Consider the following 17,725-nt stretch of genomic DNA (forward strand, 5'->3'; position numbering starts at 1 on the left):
GTATTTCTTCTTTGAGATGTCTACACTTTAGCAGTGTTTATTTCTTCGTTTTATTTCTGATTCTTTTCTTCATCTTGTATTGTTTTATGCTGTTGCAACACAAACATGTCCCAGTTTGGGATTAATATAGTAATTCCTATCTTATCTTAAGGTTGATGAAATAACACATTTTAAAGTATATAAAATGCAATTGTGCTTTATTTGGTTCATTGCAATACACTAAGTTAAAGAGAGTGGGACATACGGACACTACAAGTGGAAAACTATCTTTTTCGATCTCTTTTGTTATGTTCAGCTTCATCGATCAAAGCAATAAACTAACACTTGCCCGCTTTAACTTCTTGTTGCCTCCCCCTCGTATAGAGGGGAAGTATCTTACTCCCACCAGCTGGTCTGCACAATATTTTTAGCAGGGTCACATATGAATTGTAACTTGTATTTTGTCTGCATATGGAAAAGATTAATATCAAAGGCTGGCCTGAGGGCCCTTGAGATTCCATTTGTTCAACATCCCAGCGACTCACCTGGTCCTTGGTCTTTCCTTCTCTCTCCCTGACGTGGGTGGTGACAATCCTCTCAGTCTCCTCTCTCAGCCTTGGGTAAGAATTGAGCTGAAAAGCAACAAACCACATTACTGCAGCATTGAACGGGGAACACACACATACACACACACACACACACACACTTTCATGTGAGCTCGAGCTAAGTAACACTTACCAATAAGAATCAGAGAGAAACAGGAGTGAGAAGTGAGAGTAAATAGAGAACAAAGAAAAGGGAAAGAGATAGTCAAGTGACATTTTATTGTCACACATATCAACAGACCTACACGCACATAAAACAGCCTCTGAGCACACAATGGCCGCTGTTCTACAAGGGGATATTTTACCATCAGCCAGGGATGACTTCATGAATTAATAAACAACAAGGTAACGCTGATGACAAGTTTGCCATCGCCTTAAAGGCACAATGAGCTCTCCAGGGATCGACAGCCAATGACAGATTGAAATGTGGATCGAACGTTGTGTGCTTGCCGTGTCACCGAACTATATTTGCATTTTTTTTCACTGCTGTGTAAGCTTATTCTTGGATGGGTGATTGGGATCTGACGTAAGGTTGAATAGAGGTTGACAGAGCAGGGCTAAAGAGAAGAGAAAACACAGGCCGAGGAAAGGGTGGAAGATGAAGACACGCCACACACTTCTAGTGGTGGATAGATGAATCAAAGATCATGTACGAGTTTATACATTTTTGTGATCCTACTCATTGTAAATTTGAGCGTGCATATTGTTTAGAATATCAATTTGGAAACCTTTTCCATTATAAACAAACAGAGTAATGTCTACATTTGAAGCATCGTCATCTCCAGCTGATGGTAGAGTTTTGATAATATTGATATTAGTGAAGACTGAATGAGAAGGGGGAGTGACAGAATGGGGTGAGGCAGAGATACACCTCAGAGACGGAGGGGAAAGTGTGTACAATAATATAAGTGTGCAGTGACTCCATTGCTCCACAAGATGGCAGTGAAGCACCGTTGCTATGGAAACCCTTCATTTAAGCTGCACTGCATGCACCAGCTATAAGTATCATCATGTCTTTCCTCAAATCAGACCAGGAAGCAATGTGGAAGAGGAAAATAAATAAATGTGTTAATGAGCGATGATACTGAGATCAGGGGGGGGGTAAATGTTTTCAAATGTGCTTAAAAATGTCAGTGCTCAATGTGATTGATTTGGAGACTTCAACAGGTGGGGAGAGTGGAGATGGGACAATACACACACAGGAAGCAGAGGGCACGGATGGCATGGGAGGGAATGGGACTGATTTCACGGAGGGGGGGGGGATCATATGACTAGGACAGACATTTTGAAAGAAAAGGAATTCCTTTTCTTGTCATGCCACCATCCCAGATGGGGTGTCCCTGGTTACCTTAACAGCACACTTCATGACGAGCGTGGTCAGCTCGGACACCACAAGGTCCACACATTTGAGGCTGGGCTCTTTGAGTTTGAGGATCTGCTTTTTGACTATCGCCTCGAAAGCCAGGTCAGGGGTGAAGAGCCCCGTTCTGAAAGGTCATGGGGTTCAGAGTGCATGTTGTTGTTGTAGAGGGAGGAAAAAAGGGAGGAGAGGGGAAAAAGAACACAGCCAGGAAAGAGAAAGAAAGGAAATAGAGAGTGTTTGTTTAGTTAGTGGTTTATAATTGCAGACAGACAAACCAAGCAGTGGAGAAGGACAAGCAACAGGTCTTTCACATCCTCTTCCCAGTTCCTCTGAAACTGGGTCAATATGGCAGATGTCACTCAATACCAAATTAAAGCTTAAGACCATCCCATGTTTTCCTGACTATGTGTACTGAGCTATGAGACCTGCAGCTTGTCCAGGAGAGACCAGAGATGCTCAGACAGTCCCTGAAACATCTCGTATCCACGACGACACGTCACCCGTCACAACACTCCACAACACGACAGCGCTGCCTGCACGGGGCTAATCGGGCTGAGCTGGGCTGAGGGCAAACCGTACAGAACGTTCATTTATTTTTTATTCACTGATCTCTCTCGGATACTGTAGGAAGCTAAGTTCTGCGTCGGCGTACCCTCTGCCACACCCCCATGTCGCCCCCTGCCCCGTGTCTCGGCTGGGTCGGGAGATGCCGGACACCTGCAGTACCTTGTTGGTGCACTGCCTGACTGTGTTGATGAGCTCCTGAATGACCAGATCGATACATTTGAGACAGGGCGTTTTCAGCTTAACGATCTGCTTTTTCACGATGGCCTCAAACGCCAGGTCTGGAGTGAACAGCCCCGTTCTGAGGATGCACAGAGAGACAGAGGCACAGCGGCACACAGATGGGACGGTTAACAGACGTGTAAGGCGACGAAACAGATGAATAGACAGATGATTAAGTACAAAAAAAAAAGGTGACTGAAAAGGTCGGAGGTTAGGGTGGAGAAAAAATAAAGTGCCACAAACAAGATGTGAAAGGAGAGTATCAGGGAAGAATACTTTAGTGCTAAGACACATGTAACACAAAACCTCATTAAATGAATGCCTCAGCAAACAGAAAAGGAGATGAGAGGATTTAAAGAACAGCGGTAGGAAGAAGAGAAAGGGGGAAACACATTGCACAAATAACAACGGTTGTCCTTTCAATCTGTACTTCTAGCCTGAGGTGGCAAAGACTGATAAGAGAAACTTGTAGAATAACAACTTGCAAGAAAGGAAAAAAATACAAGCGTGTGATTACAGCAGCATGTGTATTAAAACAGTGGGTTTTTTTTTGTTGCTGTTCCACTTGCCTGACACCATGGACGTTCTTGATGGCGTGACTGATTTCTCGCCTCAGCTCCTTCTCATCGAACACAATCTGGGAGAACGGGGGAAGAAGCAAATGATACTTTAACAAAATCTGACCAAAGCACGGTAACGACAATACCCAACACATCACTGCTCTTCAGACTGACCTTGACCAGTTCGAAGGGGAAGCGTTCGTGGAAGAGGCGGTTGATCTTTGCGCCGCCCGACAGCTCGTTGGTGTCCACCTGGTCCCCTGAGCCCTCAATGCACTTCTCAAAGTCCACACCGAACTGCTGCACCATCCTGACCAGAGCCGAGCACAACAGATTAAACTATCGCTAGAGGCTTCGTGAACATCCCTTAACTCTGAAACGGTGAATGTGTAATGTTCCAGTGCAGTTAACCTCAGCACCATCATTTGTTTAAGCTTCATTTTGTACGCTAACTAAATCAAATCAAACTTTATTTGTATAGCCCAATATCACAAAGCACGTTTGTCTCAGTGGGCTTTATAGATTAAAAACAAACAAACAAACAAACAACATTGTAAATGATGGAGTTACAGCACAATCAGAAGACAAGAGAGTGTATGTAAGACTTCAACACATTTTTAAAAGTTTGGACACTCTCTGCCTCTCTGATTAAAACAGGACGTTGGTTCCAGAGCAAGGGCGCTTGGTAGCTGAACGCTCTGACTTCTGATCTTGTTTTGCGTACTTTGGGCACCACTACCAGATCTGTACCCAGGGAGCGTAGTATTCGAGCGGGGCAATAGTGGATTAAAAGATCTTTTAGGTACAAAGGTGCCTGACCATTTAGCACCTGGTAAGTATTTTAAAATCAATTCTGTGCTTTACAGTAAACCAGTGTAGAGCAGCTAAAATTTGAGTGATGTGCTCCCTTTTTCTGGTTTTAGTTAGTAAAGGGCTGCAGCATTTTGTACCAGCTGATGGTTTTTAATGGATGTGGTAGGACAGCCTGATAGAAGGGAGTTGCAGTAATCCAGCCCAGAGGTTAAAAAAGCATGTATTAGTTTTTTCTGCTTCAGAGGATATGTCTGATTTTTTTATATTTCGGAGATGAAAGAAGGCAGTCTGTGAAACGTGGTTATGTGAGATTTGAAGGACAAAAACTACTCAGAGCAGTGATTAAAAATGACGTCATGGTTGCTAAATTGTTATGAGCAGCGATATTCTGATGCACTCACTGCAACAGAGCCTTGGTCTTGCGTGTTGGGTCATCTGGACGGAAGTTCTTATACTCTTCCACCTCCTTTTCCAGGGAGAGGAGCTGACTCTGCAATTTACTGCGCAGTCCAGGCAGAGTGTCCCTGATGTGATTGGTCAATTGCTAGAAACAGACAGAGGAAGTGTTATTTCAAAGACCAAATGGCATGGAAGGAACTTTGTTACATATTCCAGTTGACAGGGAACCTGGTTGAGTATCTTCTGTAGATGCGGTGTGCCCATACGCTCTGCCATGTGTCTGTAGCCGGGGTGGGACAGAAAGAACTTCCTTTCTGCGGCCTGAGCGGCACGAATGTCCTTCTTCCCGTCGATGTCTTTCTGACTGCGGTTCACCACACCAATGTACCCTGCACAAAACAACACAAACAGTCACTCTGGAGTCAAAAAACGAAGTCTGTGAATGTGTTTTTGTTTGTATAAAACTCACCTCTTCGCAGTGGCAGGAGTTTATTTTCTAGAATGTCCTTTGCATCCGTCCCTTCATCCATCAGGTCCAGTTTCGTTATAACACCAATAGTACGCAGACCTGCAGGAAATGATAAAGTGTAATTGCATCAACTTATTGTTATTCATCATCAATCACGTTCCCTTCTATAATGCAGAGGAAAATGACTGATGCACAGAATAATTATGACAGTGTCTTTAAGCTTTCTTCTGGCAGAAGCTTGTTTAAGAAACAGCTACAAGGATTGGCTAACTAGAGAAATGCTGACAAATCACAGTAGCATGCTTAATAAAAAAAGCGATGGATAACACAATATGCAGGCTGTAAGGGATAGTTCAGAGCTTCAATGGAATTCAAAATCAACTTTGGATTGCTGCACAGCTGATTTGCATGTGTATTCATTCTGATTAAAGCTGATATTCCTGCACTGATGCAGATAAGGGCAAGGCTACAATAACAATTGTGTATTTTGTTTATAGAACTAGATTCCAGCAGTAGCTTTGTAGGATTGTGTTGGATTCATCCAAACATGTTAAATAACTCCAGAGGTTAGTGTTGTCCAATAAAAATGTCTGTCGTTTTCTAAATCTGATTTATACTGACGCAATCTTCTCCGCAAGTCTATATTTGTTGACATTAGGTCTTCCAAAAAACATCAAGTGTCCTGCTCTGCGCTCACCCTGTGGGTCGACCTCCTTGGCGATCTTCAGAGCGTCCGAGTTGGCCAGGTCGGTGTTGGCAGGAGTGACGGCCAGGATCAGACAGCTCTCCTTGGTGATGAACTGCATGAGCATGTCCCTGATCTGGTGCTCGATATCTACGGGCTGGTCTCCAACGGCAATCTTAGTCATTCCCGGGAGGTCGATCAGGGTCAGGTTCAACACTAGATGGCATGGAAAGAAGTCATAATTTACATAAGTCAGAAATTAGAAATGCAAATAAAATGCAGCTCAAATTAAGTAAACAAGTCTGAGTGCAGAATGTAGTGGCAGTAGAAAAAAAAGCCTACACATATCTTAGCATATCATTAATCAATCGAGAATTATGTTTCTAATCATTATTTGAACAAAGCTGTTGAATTAGTTTGATCTGACAAATAAACTTGATGATTAACTAGGTAGACAACCACTGTGTGAAGAAAACCCAAACTCAGTGGGGATTATATTCATATGACAAGATAAATATAGGACGCCTGTGACAGCAGCATTTTCCTTCCTTGTCATAAAAACATTCAGCCGACATCTACAATCGCTCTCAATCTCACACATTATTGTGTCTGTGGTTTGCCGGGGAAACCTTCATCGTGGGAACTATACACTTGGGGAGGCAGACGTCGTAAAACAGTATCGACTTCATAAAAACATAAACGCCCTCTTAGTTTTTATTGTAAGTGTTGCATTTTCTGAAATAAATAAGCAGAAAAATAACTACTTTGACGGCTTCCACAAGGACAGAAATAGACTGTAGTTCAGTGATGACTTATTTAAGAAAAACACATTTTCACATCACAAACAGGGCATTAGAAAGGCACTTCTGTAGACAGAGAGGGGCAAAATGGAATTCGAATTGGAACAGCTCTTATCATGGCTGCCTTCGAATTCTCTCGATGATAGGAAAGGAGCTTTGAAACTTCCTTTATAACCTCCTTTAGCTTAGGAAACACTGGATCTTCCTTTACAAAAGGAAAGGAGAAAATGCTGTCCCGCAATGCCTTGCGGCCGCAACATTTACCTTGGCGCAACATTCGGTCGTTTCACGGAAACAACCGATGGTGACCAAGAAATGCGTTTCATGAAAGTTACGGTGCTTATTAAGCAATTTAAAACGTATGCCGTGAATTGCTAAAGTGCTTTGTTTTGAACGTTTAGCACTAAAAGGAGAAATATCAACGTTACTTTTTCACTGAAATGATCAAATAAAGTCGACATTTCACAGAGTTCACTGAGCAGTGTGGGGTTTATTAAACTTCGAAAACATGTTGTGATGGTCATAGATGTTAAGTACTAACAAGATGGAAGACATTTTATTTGTTTTAAAATATTGTCATACAATCATATGTATTGGGATGTGGATTAATACGTGTGGTATTATTATTCTAACAAGATGCCTGTCCCTTACCGTTGGGGGAGTAGACCCTCAGGTTGATTGGGATTGGAGAGATGCCTTTGTTGGAGCCCGTGATCCTGTCCGTCTCGGCCTCAATTTCCGATCGGACTTCATCAAAATCCACAAACTTCTTGGCTTTGCAGTGCAGGAATTCAGCATATTCTATACACATGGGTGGAGTTACATTCACAGGGAGAGCATCGAGGGAGAGACAAAAAACAAGTAAAGAGGGGAGAAAGAATATTAAATTAAAGAGATGAAGGCAGCAAATAGCAGACAGAACTTTAGCCGGAGGCAGTGTGACAGAGAGGCCATGTGCAGGGCAGCGATGAAAGGAGACGGGTAGACGGTAGACTCACCTGCGGTATTATTGACCAGCTGCAAAATGAGAGGTCTTCGGGTAACAATGCCATTTCCACGTGGAAGAAAGTCCCTGAAAGAGGAAGAAATATTACCAGCAGAATTGTAAAGAGTACAAAAAGGATGAAAGTGACGGGTAATGTTGGGTAAAACAGGGGGCAGATCAGGACAGAGAGAGACATATAGCAAAATAATGGCAGAAGAAAGAGAGAAAAAGTAAGAAAGGGAGAGAGAAAGTGACAGATATGATGTTCAATTATTCATTACACTCAATGTCCATTTCCCCGCAGCGTGGCCTCTCTTAAATTTATGGGCATGAGGGAATTTCACGCTCCCCAATTTGTCTCACAACAAATCAAATGTGATAAAGTAATTTCCTCTCATCATTAGAGCGTAAGAGATCAATTCATTCACACCCACTCTCGCTGATAGTGGGGAAATCCACCCTAAAATGTTATTTATAGATGTGATTTTGACAATATTGCTCACTATAGTTCACTTTTAATTGATGGATTTAGGATCTCAGACTAATGTAGAGCTGCTCCAGTGACAATTTGGAGCCAACTGTACAACACTGACAGCATCCATGTTTATTTACCAATTTTTCGCCGTCCCAATTTCATAAAGAACCAACACATTTCTATAATTCCAAACTAAGTGACTTTAACAAGTTTGCTGAAACAGGTGCTGCCACAAATATATTGTTGCATTAACTGAATATTCTGATCTAAATGGTTGGATAATCTAAATCAAAATTCTGCTTTAGGGTGGATTACCGGTTATTGATGGAGAACTTGTAACGTGGCCGTTGTCTCTGATTGATGAACTTGTTGCCTGCTGATAAATTGACTGTCTATTTAAATAAGGTACAGCCCAGCTGACCTCTCCCTGTTGGCTTGTGTGTAGGCTCAGACTGTGTCAATACAAGATTTATCGACGATGGTAACGCCTTAACCACACTAGGCTCGGGCCTGAGACTCGACACGGTCTTGCTATGTGCTTCCTGCCGCTTAATTACCCAAACCAAGGTAATGCACAGAGCATGAAATGACAGTAAACAAACGTGGGGCAATTGTTTTTGGTAGTGAGACACCAACCTGTAGGGAACAATGAGAAATCTGTTTTAAAGTGACGGGTCCCTGAAGAATGTTTAACCACACGACTGAAGTTGCTTAGTCAGAACTAAATTGAGGCTCCTCCACCTGGTCTAGTGCACTCTCTATATTCTGAAGGCCTCTCTGCTGCTCACTACATTTGGCACTGATCACCAGACCAAGGAGCGGGACAATCTGCAGAGCTGAGCATGTCACCAACCCATTCTCCTTCTCCTCCCTACTGCCAGACCGACAGGCCTGCCTGCTGGCTCCAGACTGTGAATGTGTCAGCCACAGGATAACCGAGAGGAGCTGACATACAACATAATGGCATCCATCGCCAGACTGCAGTCCTGTGGGGAAACAGAGGGGAACGTTCTGGATGTTCCTTACATCAGCAGAAATCCCCAGGTCTGTGGTTCAGCGCTGCTGCTGTGTCATGAACATAAAGTGGAGCACGCAGACATTTGTTCACACGGCCAGCGGACGGTATAGAATGCCCTGGACGAGGAATGGGAGCATGGGAGGGAGGAGATAAAGAACAAAAACTACAGCGAGGGAAAGGATACCATACACACACAACACAATGTGCAGAATTGAACCGGTCAGTCTTCATAGACAGAGTTAGATAAACAGCAATGGCATATTGAAAAGAAGCAAGAGGCCAGCATTGCATTATTGATGGGCTGTAAATGATAGACGAGGCTGAGCAGATTGTGTATCATTTCATGCATTATGGATGGCCAAGCAAAGAGCATCAGTCTGTGAGCCACCCTCCCTCTCCCACAAAACTAAGCGAGAGAGCAAGGCCGGGAGAGATGGGCAAAGCCAACTCCCCTCCCCCTGCCAGCCTGCCAGCCCCTGACTCTTCTGAGGAGCCACAGCCTCCAGCTGATCCTGCTTCCCTCAGGTCTACAGAGGCCTGGCGGGGCTCCTTTTCAAACACGGAAACCGGTGTGCGAAACTCTTAGGTCATACTATGCTCTCACAGGAGGGTAAAGTACACAAAACTGTGTTTGTGGTTCAGTGGGATTTATCCCAAGGCTTTCTGATGTGGCAAAGAACGTATAATTATGGCTATCCGCAGTCCTGCACCACAGTCTGTGACTGTGGGTCTACCAAGACACATCGCAATGCAGTAAAGCCTTTTCAAACACAACCTAAATTCTACTGCTTCGTGGGAAATCCCTTTGCCATCCTCACTTGGCTGTCTGTTCCATTTCCTAACAGAGAAATGCACCGTGGTACAGAAAAGAATCTACACTGGAGGACATTTCCTTTCAAATTGCTTTTAGCATCCATGCCATCAATTCAGACCATGTCTCCTACTAATAGTGGCGATGGTAGCAATGATGCTAACATGGTCATATAGTTGATAATGTGGCACAGAATTATTGAAAACATTTAAACAAAAAGGATTTAGCAATAAAGTTAAAACAACCCTCCCAAAGCTTTAAAAACCTCTGGTCTCTCAGTAGACTACTTGCCACAGATCTGATAAAAACCTCCACCCAGACATCTTGCCGTCATAGATATGACATCTTTACTCGCCACTAGGACAATGACATCACAACGCAGCCACAAATTGAGACACGGTCCTGATTATTATTCCTTAAGCCCAATAAAGCATCTGTTAAGATGTAGACAAACCAATAAAGTAACAGTAAAAAGCTGATGATGTGTAACTGATTATAGTGTAAATCATTTATGTTGAGAACTTTTAATGTTTAATCTGAACTGAATGTCCCTCATTACCGTGCCCTGATGCGCACCTAAACACGTTATTACACAGGCCCATGTGAGAGAAAATGAACAGCCAAAGTTCACATGGCTGTTGAGTCAAAGCTATTTGATTATCTTCTGCTCAGTAAAGTATGCAAATTAACCAGACTATTTGTTCTGCTCTGCACTAACAAACTTGGAGGGAACAGAGGCCCAGATCACACCAACAAGATGGCTCACGCAGGTCGGCGAGTAATCACAATCCCACCTGACCTGCTGGGGACTATAACTACGGAAACACCGTAACCCCACAGAACAGGAGGTCTTATTTTCTCTACTCAGAGCGAGGAAATGTAAAGCAGAAGTGTTGCAACAACAGACATGCATAATGTGTTTGCAGAGCATTGAACAGTGAAGAGGGTGAAGCAGTAAATGGGGTCACGTGGCACAGATGTGTTGATGACATCAGGTGGGAGACAGTGACTGTGTTTGTGTTATCGTTGCTGCCTCAGAAATTGAAAGACTGATTATTTTCATGCACACACATCAAAATAAAACTCTGAGCCACCAGGGAAACCATAGAGCAATTATTAATGGTGTGAACAGCAGCTCAGCACTGGTTAAAGACCGGTGTTACTGCAGAGACTTTGCTAATTAAATATCCTGCCAAACTTAACACTCGTAGTTTGCAACAGAGGATTGCACATGGTACTTGGATTAGGTATTGGCTGCTCCTGGGCTTAAACAAGCCAGTAGATCAACAATGAGTCACCTCTACATTAGCACACCTGTTGTTATAGTGATATGTAGCTCCACCCAAATACTTCCAGGTTGAAGTGAGACTCGACCTTGAAGATATGAGTTTACTGTTCTACCCTTTCTGCCTTCAAGTGTACCTACACAGCAGCAACAAGCACACTGAGGAGCTGCTGCACTTCATATTGTTGGATAAAAGTTGTTAAACACTCAAGTCCACCACTTATATACCTCATTAGAGTGAAGTGAAGTGTTTATATCATAGCATGTATGCAAAGTGTGTGTGACTTACACTTGGCGGAATGTTAGTCCAGCACACACAGGCATTGAGATTGCGTTGACTTTGTCTCATGGTAATCACAGCTGATATGTGTGAAATGCACTCATAGGGCAAAATCCTACTCATCTGAATTAATATGAGCTGAGTGGTAGTCTAATCTGTGTGTTCTTGCACGAGAGCAGTTACATCATGCTCTTGTCAGTGTGTTAATAAGCCTGTCTGCATGCCTTCCTTCCTCTTATCTGCACACTGGCCTGCATATATATGTGTGTGGGTTGGGTTACACCCAGACACACACACTGGGTGTCTCTCAATGGGCTGAAAACCTGCTAAACAAGATGCTTCAGATTGACTTTGTTTTGCTTCTTTATCTGCAGGGTGATCTCACTCGCTGCTGATGTGGGAGAGGAGAAAAGGAGTGGCCTGTTGAGGAGCTCTGGAGCGTAAACCTCACACCACATGGAATCGGGAAACAGAGAGCATATTCTCTTCATTTCTTAAGGTCAACAAAAAAAACAATAACAAAAGAGGAAGATGGGAAGGGAAGTTGTGTCTGCTGGAGATGTGAGCTTGTGTTGTTGAAAGACTGAGTACATTCAGGTCAAAAGTAGTGCATTACATAACATACAATGGATGCAAATACAGCTGCAAATATCCACATCCCTAAGGGAAGGAAGGTGGCTATAAACATACTATTCAAACATCAAACTGTTATGCATTATTGGTAAATACATATTGTGTGAGATCGTATGGGTGTGGTGTTGAATCGTAAATAGAACCAGGAGAAAAGGTAACCGGTGCAAAACAAAAATGTCTGCAATGCATATAACAACATTAGTTGATAATATATGTTATAGTACGTCTTAACATGCCATGCTTAAATGTCAGAGTGTAAAGAGGGAACCAGGTACAAAAACATGTACTGACAGTTTAAGAGGACCAGTATATTGAGCAAACATATTGGCAATGGTGGAAAACAACCCACTGAAGAAAATGTCTATCTAACTTCTCATATACATCATAGTTTGAATATTGTCTTCTTGTAGAATATGACAGCCTGCCCTTGGGGACTAATTTCACAAAACTTGTTTAAGGAAAAGTTGTCAACAGACCACTGCTTTGCCACGTAAATAGCGTAGGTACGTGAAGTTGGTGAACCCGCAGCCACTTTCACACTTTCAAGGCAGTTTTACGACAAGTGTGTAACATCATATTTACGTTACGTACTGGAAGAGAAAGTAACGCTGGCTTAGCTTTATGTCAAATAGTATTTAAAATCAATTACAGAACATGAGACCACGCAAGAAACTATGTAAACCAAGGGATTATTGAACGTGTTACTTTAGTTAGACACTTTCACTTACCTGCCGACAAAGTTTTCCAAGACTGAGCTTTTCCCAGCGCTCTGTCCACCGACCACAGCAATCTGAGGAAGGTCTAAATTACAACTCTGGCCAATGGAGCTGAACGCGTCTTGAAGCTTGTTGATCAGGGGAATCAGGTCTTCCATGCCCCGGTTCCCCATGGCTTCGTTAGCTCGGAGAGCCCCTTCAACAGGACGCAAACCAGACCCAAAAGCTAGCCGCGCTAACTAGCTAGGTAACGTTAGCTTAGCAGGAAGGTGCTCTCGGGTTACTCTACAGAGTGGAGATCCGCCGTTTCAAACAGTGCCGGTTTTTGTCCTCACCTTGAACAGTTGAACGGTTACCGGTAATGCGAATCACACTTATATCATTTCGGGATCTTTTAAGTACATTAACTACGTGCCCAGTCAGTCGAAAGGGACGGAAAACTCGCAAAACAAAACTTCCTCTACAAAACACACCATCCGGTGAGACAGGAGATGACATCCGATCGAAACCGGCGAGTAGAGACCCGCCTCTTGTCATAGAAACCAGATAGTCTATTGGCTACCTAAGCTGCCTCTCTGTCTAACTGACATTCTTATTGGATAGTCAAAAGGCGTGTTCTTTGCTCTAAAAAAATATCTCATCTCTGATTGGTCAAGACGTTTTCCAATTTGCTGCCGCTCACGTCACATTTTCAATATGGCTGCTACCAGAGCGTGTGGAGTTGAGGCAAACACTTCTGAGAACATCATGTCCCTCAAGAAAGCTTTATCTGCAGCTTCTCCACTCACTCTGCGAATCATCGCTGAATGCCCAGTCACAAAAGCAAGAGCTTGTGATCTAATACTGCCCCACTCTGCCGTCAGCACCCCGGTCTTCATGCCTGTCGGGACTCAGGGCACTCTGAAGGGAATCACTGTGGATCAGCTGGACGGTCTTGGCTGTCAGATTTGTCTTGGAAACACATACCACCTCGGCATGAGACCGGTAGGCAGCATAGTAATAATAGCAATGCACATGTTTCAATTGATTTTAAATGTGACTTGATGAATTCATGGCACCTTTTTGTATCGTTTTTCTCCCTTTCAACTCTACTGGCCTGCAGGGGCCTGATTTGATCGAGAAAGCCAATGGTTTACATGGGTTCATGAATTGGAACAGGAATCTTTTAACTGTGAGTGCATATATGATCTTTTAACTGTGAGTGCATATATGATGAATGTTCACAAAAGTACAATGTAAGTGATGACCTCTGTCTTGATGTTGTGTATTCTTTCCTCTGCTTATAGGACAGTGGGGGGTTTCAAATGGTGTCCCTTGTCGAGCTCTCAGAGGTCACAGAGGAAGGGGTGAAGTTCAAGTCCCCCTATGATGGCAAAGAGATCCTCTTACTCCTGAGAAATCCATCAGCATACAGAACAGTCTAGGTGTGCTAAAATAATGTAACCACCAACCAGTGTTGAATAACAAATAATTGGACCTTCCGTCATTTTCCCAGTGACTTATAGATGGTCTCTCCATCTTTCTTTGTGTCCTTCCAGGTTCAGACATCATGATGCAGCTTGATGATGTGGTCAGCAGTACGGTGACAGGGCCCCGGGTTGAGGAGGCAATGCACAGATCCATTCGCTGGCTGGACCGCTGCATATCAGCCAATAAAAATCCAGAAAAACAAAACCTATTTGCCATCATTCAGGGAGGATTAAATGCAGAGCTGCGCAAGGCCTGTCTAGATGGTAATACGATCCTGAATTGTGGTGATCCTTTTTCTTCTTTACATTTTCTACCTCTGTCCGTGTTTAACTTGTATTGATAAGCATGCTGGAGGATTGGATCATATTTGGAGGGAGACTGAGAGCATGTTTAAATGCCTCCACAATTCAATTATTTAAAATAATTTAGAAGGTGACTTTATTACAAAAAAGTTTGTATTAATGGATGTTAGTTTTAACATGTCAACATGTTTAACACTATCAGAACAAGTATGTGTGGATCAGGTGGCAGTATCATCAGGGGAAGAGTAATCATATATTTCACATTTAGAGATTTTAATCGAAAACTTTAAATTGGCAGCCATTGGCAAGTTTAAAAAACTAAAATATAATAGTAATAATGATTTATACGGTTATTAAACACTTTACATGGTGGAAACTAGTAAAATGGTGTGCTCTCATTACATTTTCTAAGCAAATTTTTAGATGTAATGAAATAGATGTTCCTAATACTGCAAGTCTGACATCCTCAGACAAAGGGGCCCAGAGCTGAAGGGCCCGGACTGCAGAAGCCCAGTCACCTTTAGTAAAATGCATAATCCAGCTGCTGATCTTGTTGTAAATTGTACATTTCTAAACCGTTTGAAACTGATGATAAGGTCTAGAACATGTGCTTGAGACATCTTATCCCCATCCTTCAGAAATGACTCAACGTGATGTTCCCGGTTTTGCCATCGGAGGCCTCAGTGGAGGAGAGGAGAAGGATGATTTCTGGAGGATGGTGACCCTGAGCACCGACCACCTGCCACGAGAAAAGCCTCGATATCTCATGGGTGTTGGGTACGTTTGCTAAAACATTTCATGAGAATTGTGGTGTTTATGGTAGGGCTGGACAATTGAAAATAATCAAATTATTCCTCCCCTGCAGGTATGCTGTGGATTTGGTGGTGTGTGTAGCTCTGGGATGTGATATGTTTGACTGCGTGTTCCCCACCCGCACTGCGGTAAGCTTTCTTTAACTCAAACACACACACTCTTTTTTTTCCATTTCAAAAGTATTTTTTAGCTCTGTATCTGACAGTCATGTGATTGTTTCCTTAGAGGTTTGGTTCAGCATTGGTGCCTTGGGGATCTATTCAGATAAAACAAAAGCTGTATGCCAAAGACTTCCAGCCCATAGACCCAGACTGCCAATGTCCAACATGCAAAATGTAAGTCGAGAAACAACAACACTTTTTTTTTTCATCATGGCATATGTTGAAGTTAATAAAGCACTAATGTGCCTTGGTTCAGTTTGTTAGTTTAGCATTCAATTGCATATTTTTGGTATAAGAGAGGGCTTTTGTGGCAATACAGTAATACTTCAATTAATGCATTTGTTTGAAACTGCATTTCTGGGGGAATGTTGAAAAAAGTCTCTGTTTTCTGTTTCAGACATAGTCGGGCTTACCTCCATGCTCTGTTTAAGAGTGACAGTGCAGCCATGCATCACGTCACCATCCATAACATTGCCTATCAGGTCAGTATCTGAATTGTCTGTTTGTAGATAAAAGCACATCATAACTAGATATTACATTATTATTAAATGGCAACAAACACATTTAACCACTAAATAAAATACATTCCCTTAAATCAAAACTTTCAAGATGTTTTAATATAAATAAAAATGGCTTTACATTTTGATATAAAACTTTGTCTAGGGCGGCACATTGGTCAGGGCCGGGCCTGAGTAGTAGCATATCAACTTTCTTACTGTATACTCTGGTGATGTAGAAGACATTATGATTACCTGCTGGAGATCAATAATCACATTATTTTTCACCAAACGTTTGCCTTTGCAGCTCACCCTGATGCGCTCGGTGAGACAGAGCATTGTGGAAGGCTGCTTCCCTGAGTTTATACGGACGTTCATGAAACGCATGTTTCCCTCTCGTGACCAGTACCCGGGCTGGGCCGTGGACGCTCTCGCCTCCGTCAACATTACATTGGAATAAAACCTGGAAGGCAACCGTCATGCTCTCAAGGGGGATGTCAAACAGTGACTGAAAGATTTTAAATGGCTTTTTTTATGGATGATTGTTTTTTACTCTTTGTTTATACTTGTTTATAAATTGCCTGTTTGTTTGGCGATGAGGCTTTTGATCTGAGCGGATGAAATCTGATTGTCTTCTGCTTTACTCTGCAAATTGTCCTCATACTACACATTATGGTAATGTGAGACTGAATGGGGTTTAAATTTGAAACACATGAACTATCTCCTCTGATGTGCACCAACATTTTTTGTTGTTACCATGGCTACGGAGTTGGCCCACCCATTGGAAATGAAATGTTTTGCCTTTTTTGTCAACCTGGTTTTTCAATTTTTGCCAAAGGCACAAGATAAATAAATGTATTTGTATTCTGGCGTTTTAACCTAAACTCCTACAGAATAGTGGTTGTCATATGCATGTTTGAACATATGAATGAATTCAAACTCACTAAAGATTGTGTGCTTGTGTCATTATGACCACCAGAGGGCAAAATAGACATAACCAGAGCAATGTGACAAAATGCAATATTTTAAGCTTTCCTGTAGGGTTAAAAGCAGTCCAGCTGAATCTAATGAATGCAAATCATTCAATTACCAGTAGGAATATGAGCTGAAATGTAGGAAAGCACAAAAACATTGCATTCCAAAAATTATAACTAAGTCAGCATCCATCTAAATATCAAATCATTATTCAATGCTATTATTTATTTTCTCTTCCATTCAAAGGACAATAATCCTTTTTAACCTTCTGAGTGACAGTTTTCTTGGGAGCTTACTGAGGTGTTGCTTTATCAAGGCTCTGCTGTTGGTGATTAATATTAAGCATTGCCAGTTGATTTAAATAACACCTGTTGTCTGTGGCTTCGAGTCAACAGTCCTCTTAAGCACCACATTTGAATTTCATTACAGCTTCTGTTATGACCACAGGCTCTACAAGATTAAACATGTAACTTATATAGTATGGTCTCATAATGACTAACACAGTGTGGTTCTACAAAGAAAATGATGGGTTTACAAGTTGTATAATTACAATAAGAGGGAAACTAAAACATTCATGGAGGATTTATCTATGATAAAAACGAGTTTATAGTGACATTTCGTCTTTATATAATAACAGCCCACATTCAGAGGAATGTTTTTAGTGTTTTGGTTTTGCAGGATTAGGTTTTGTTGTTCTCAAAAAGGGATGTCCTTTCTATCATTTCTTCTGCCTCGATTATGTTTTTGATTATATTTAGCATAATGGAGGCCTAGTGATTGACAAGAAATAATATATCCTACCTAATCGTCGTTCCGATTTAGGACTCAGGTGCATGCAGGTTTCC

The 17,725-nt window shown here is 42.2% G+C and overlaps 2 protein-coding genes across 3 annotated transcripts in view; one reads left to right on the plus strand and one right to left on the minus strand.

The window, feature by feature from the left end:
- Positions 1–13,154, minus strand: part of dnm2a (dynamin 2a) — a 27,303-nt gene extending 14,149 nt beyond the window's left edge. For both annotated transcript variants that reach the window (XM_063903065.1, XM_063903064.1), the window contains exons 1-11: positions 12,675–13,154; positions 7,458–7,531; positions 7,111–7,260; positions 5,672–5,875; positions 4,975–5,073; positions 4,734–4,894; positions 4,508–4,650; positions 3,468–3,603; positions 3,303–3,370; positions 2,674–2,812; positions 525–611 (exon numbers count right to left, since the gene is read on the minus strand). In XM_063903065.1, coding sequence (XP_063759135.1) covers positions 525–611; positions 2,674–2,812; positions 3,303–3,370; positions 3,468–3,603; positions 4,508–4,650; positions 4,734–4,894; positions 4,975–5,073; positions 5,672–5,875; positions 7,111–7,260; positions 7,458–7,531; positions 12,675–12,835 — 1,422 coding nt within the window. In that variant the 5' untranslated portion in view covers positions 12,836–13,154. The remainder of the gene's footprint in view (positions 1–524; positions 612–2,673; positions 2,813–3,302; positions 3,371–3,467; positions 3,604–4,507; positions 4,651–4,733; positions 4,895–4,974; positions 5,074–5,671; positions 5,876–7,110; positions 7,261–7,457; positions 7,532–12,674) is intronic.
- Positions 11,625–17,104, plus strand: qtrt1 (queuine tRNA-ribosyltransferase 1). Its single transcript, XM_063903087.1, is given in 10 exon segments — positions 11,625–13,646; positions 13,765–13,833; positions 13,949–14,042; positions 14,045–14,086; positions 14,201–14,395; positions 15,073–15,211; positions 15,300–15,375; positions 15,473–15,582; positions 15,806–15,890; positions 16,213–17,104. Coding segments are annotated over 10 exon segments (1,251 nt in total). The 5' UTR covers positions 11,625–13,358; the 3' UTR covers positions 16,366–17,104.
- The last annotated feature ends 621 nt before the right edge of the window (positions 17,105–17,725 follow it).

This window comes from Eleginops maclovinus, chromosome 16 (assembly GCF_036324505.1).
Source record: "Eleginops maclovinus isolate JMC-PN-2008 ecotype Puerto Natales chromosome 16, JC_Emac_rtc_rv5, whole genome shotgun sequence".
NCBI lineage: Eukaryota > Metazoa > Chordata > Actinopteri > Perciformes > Eleginopidae > Eleginops > Eleginops maclovinus.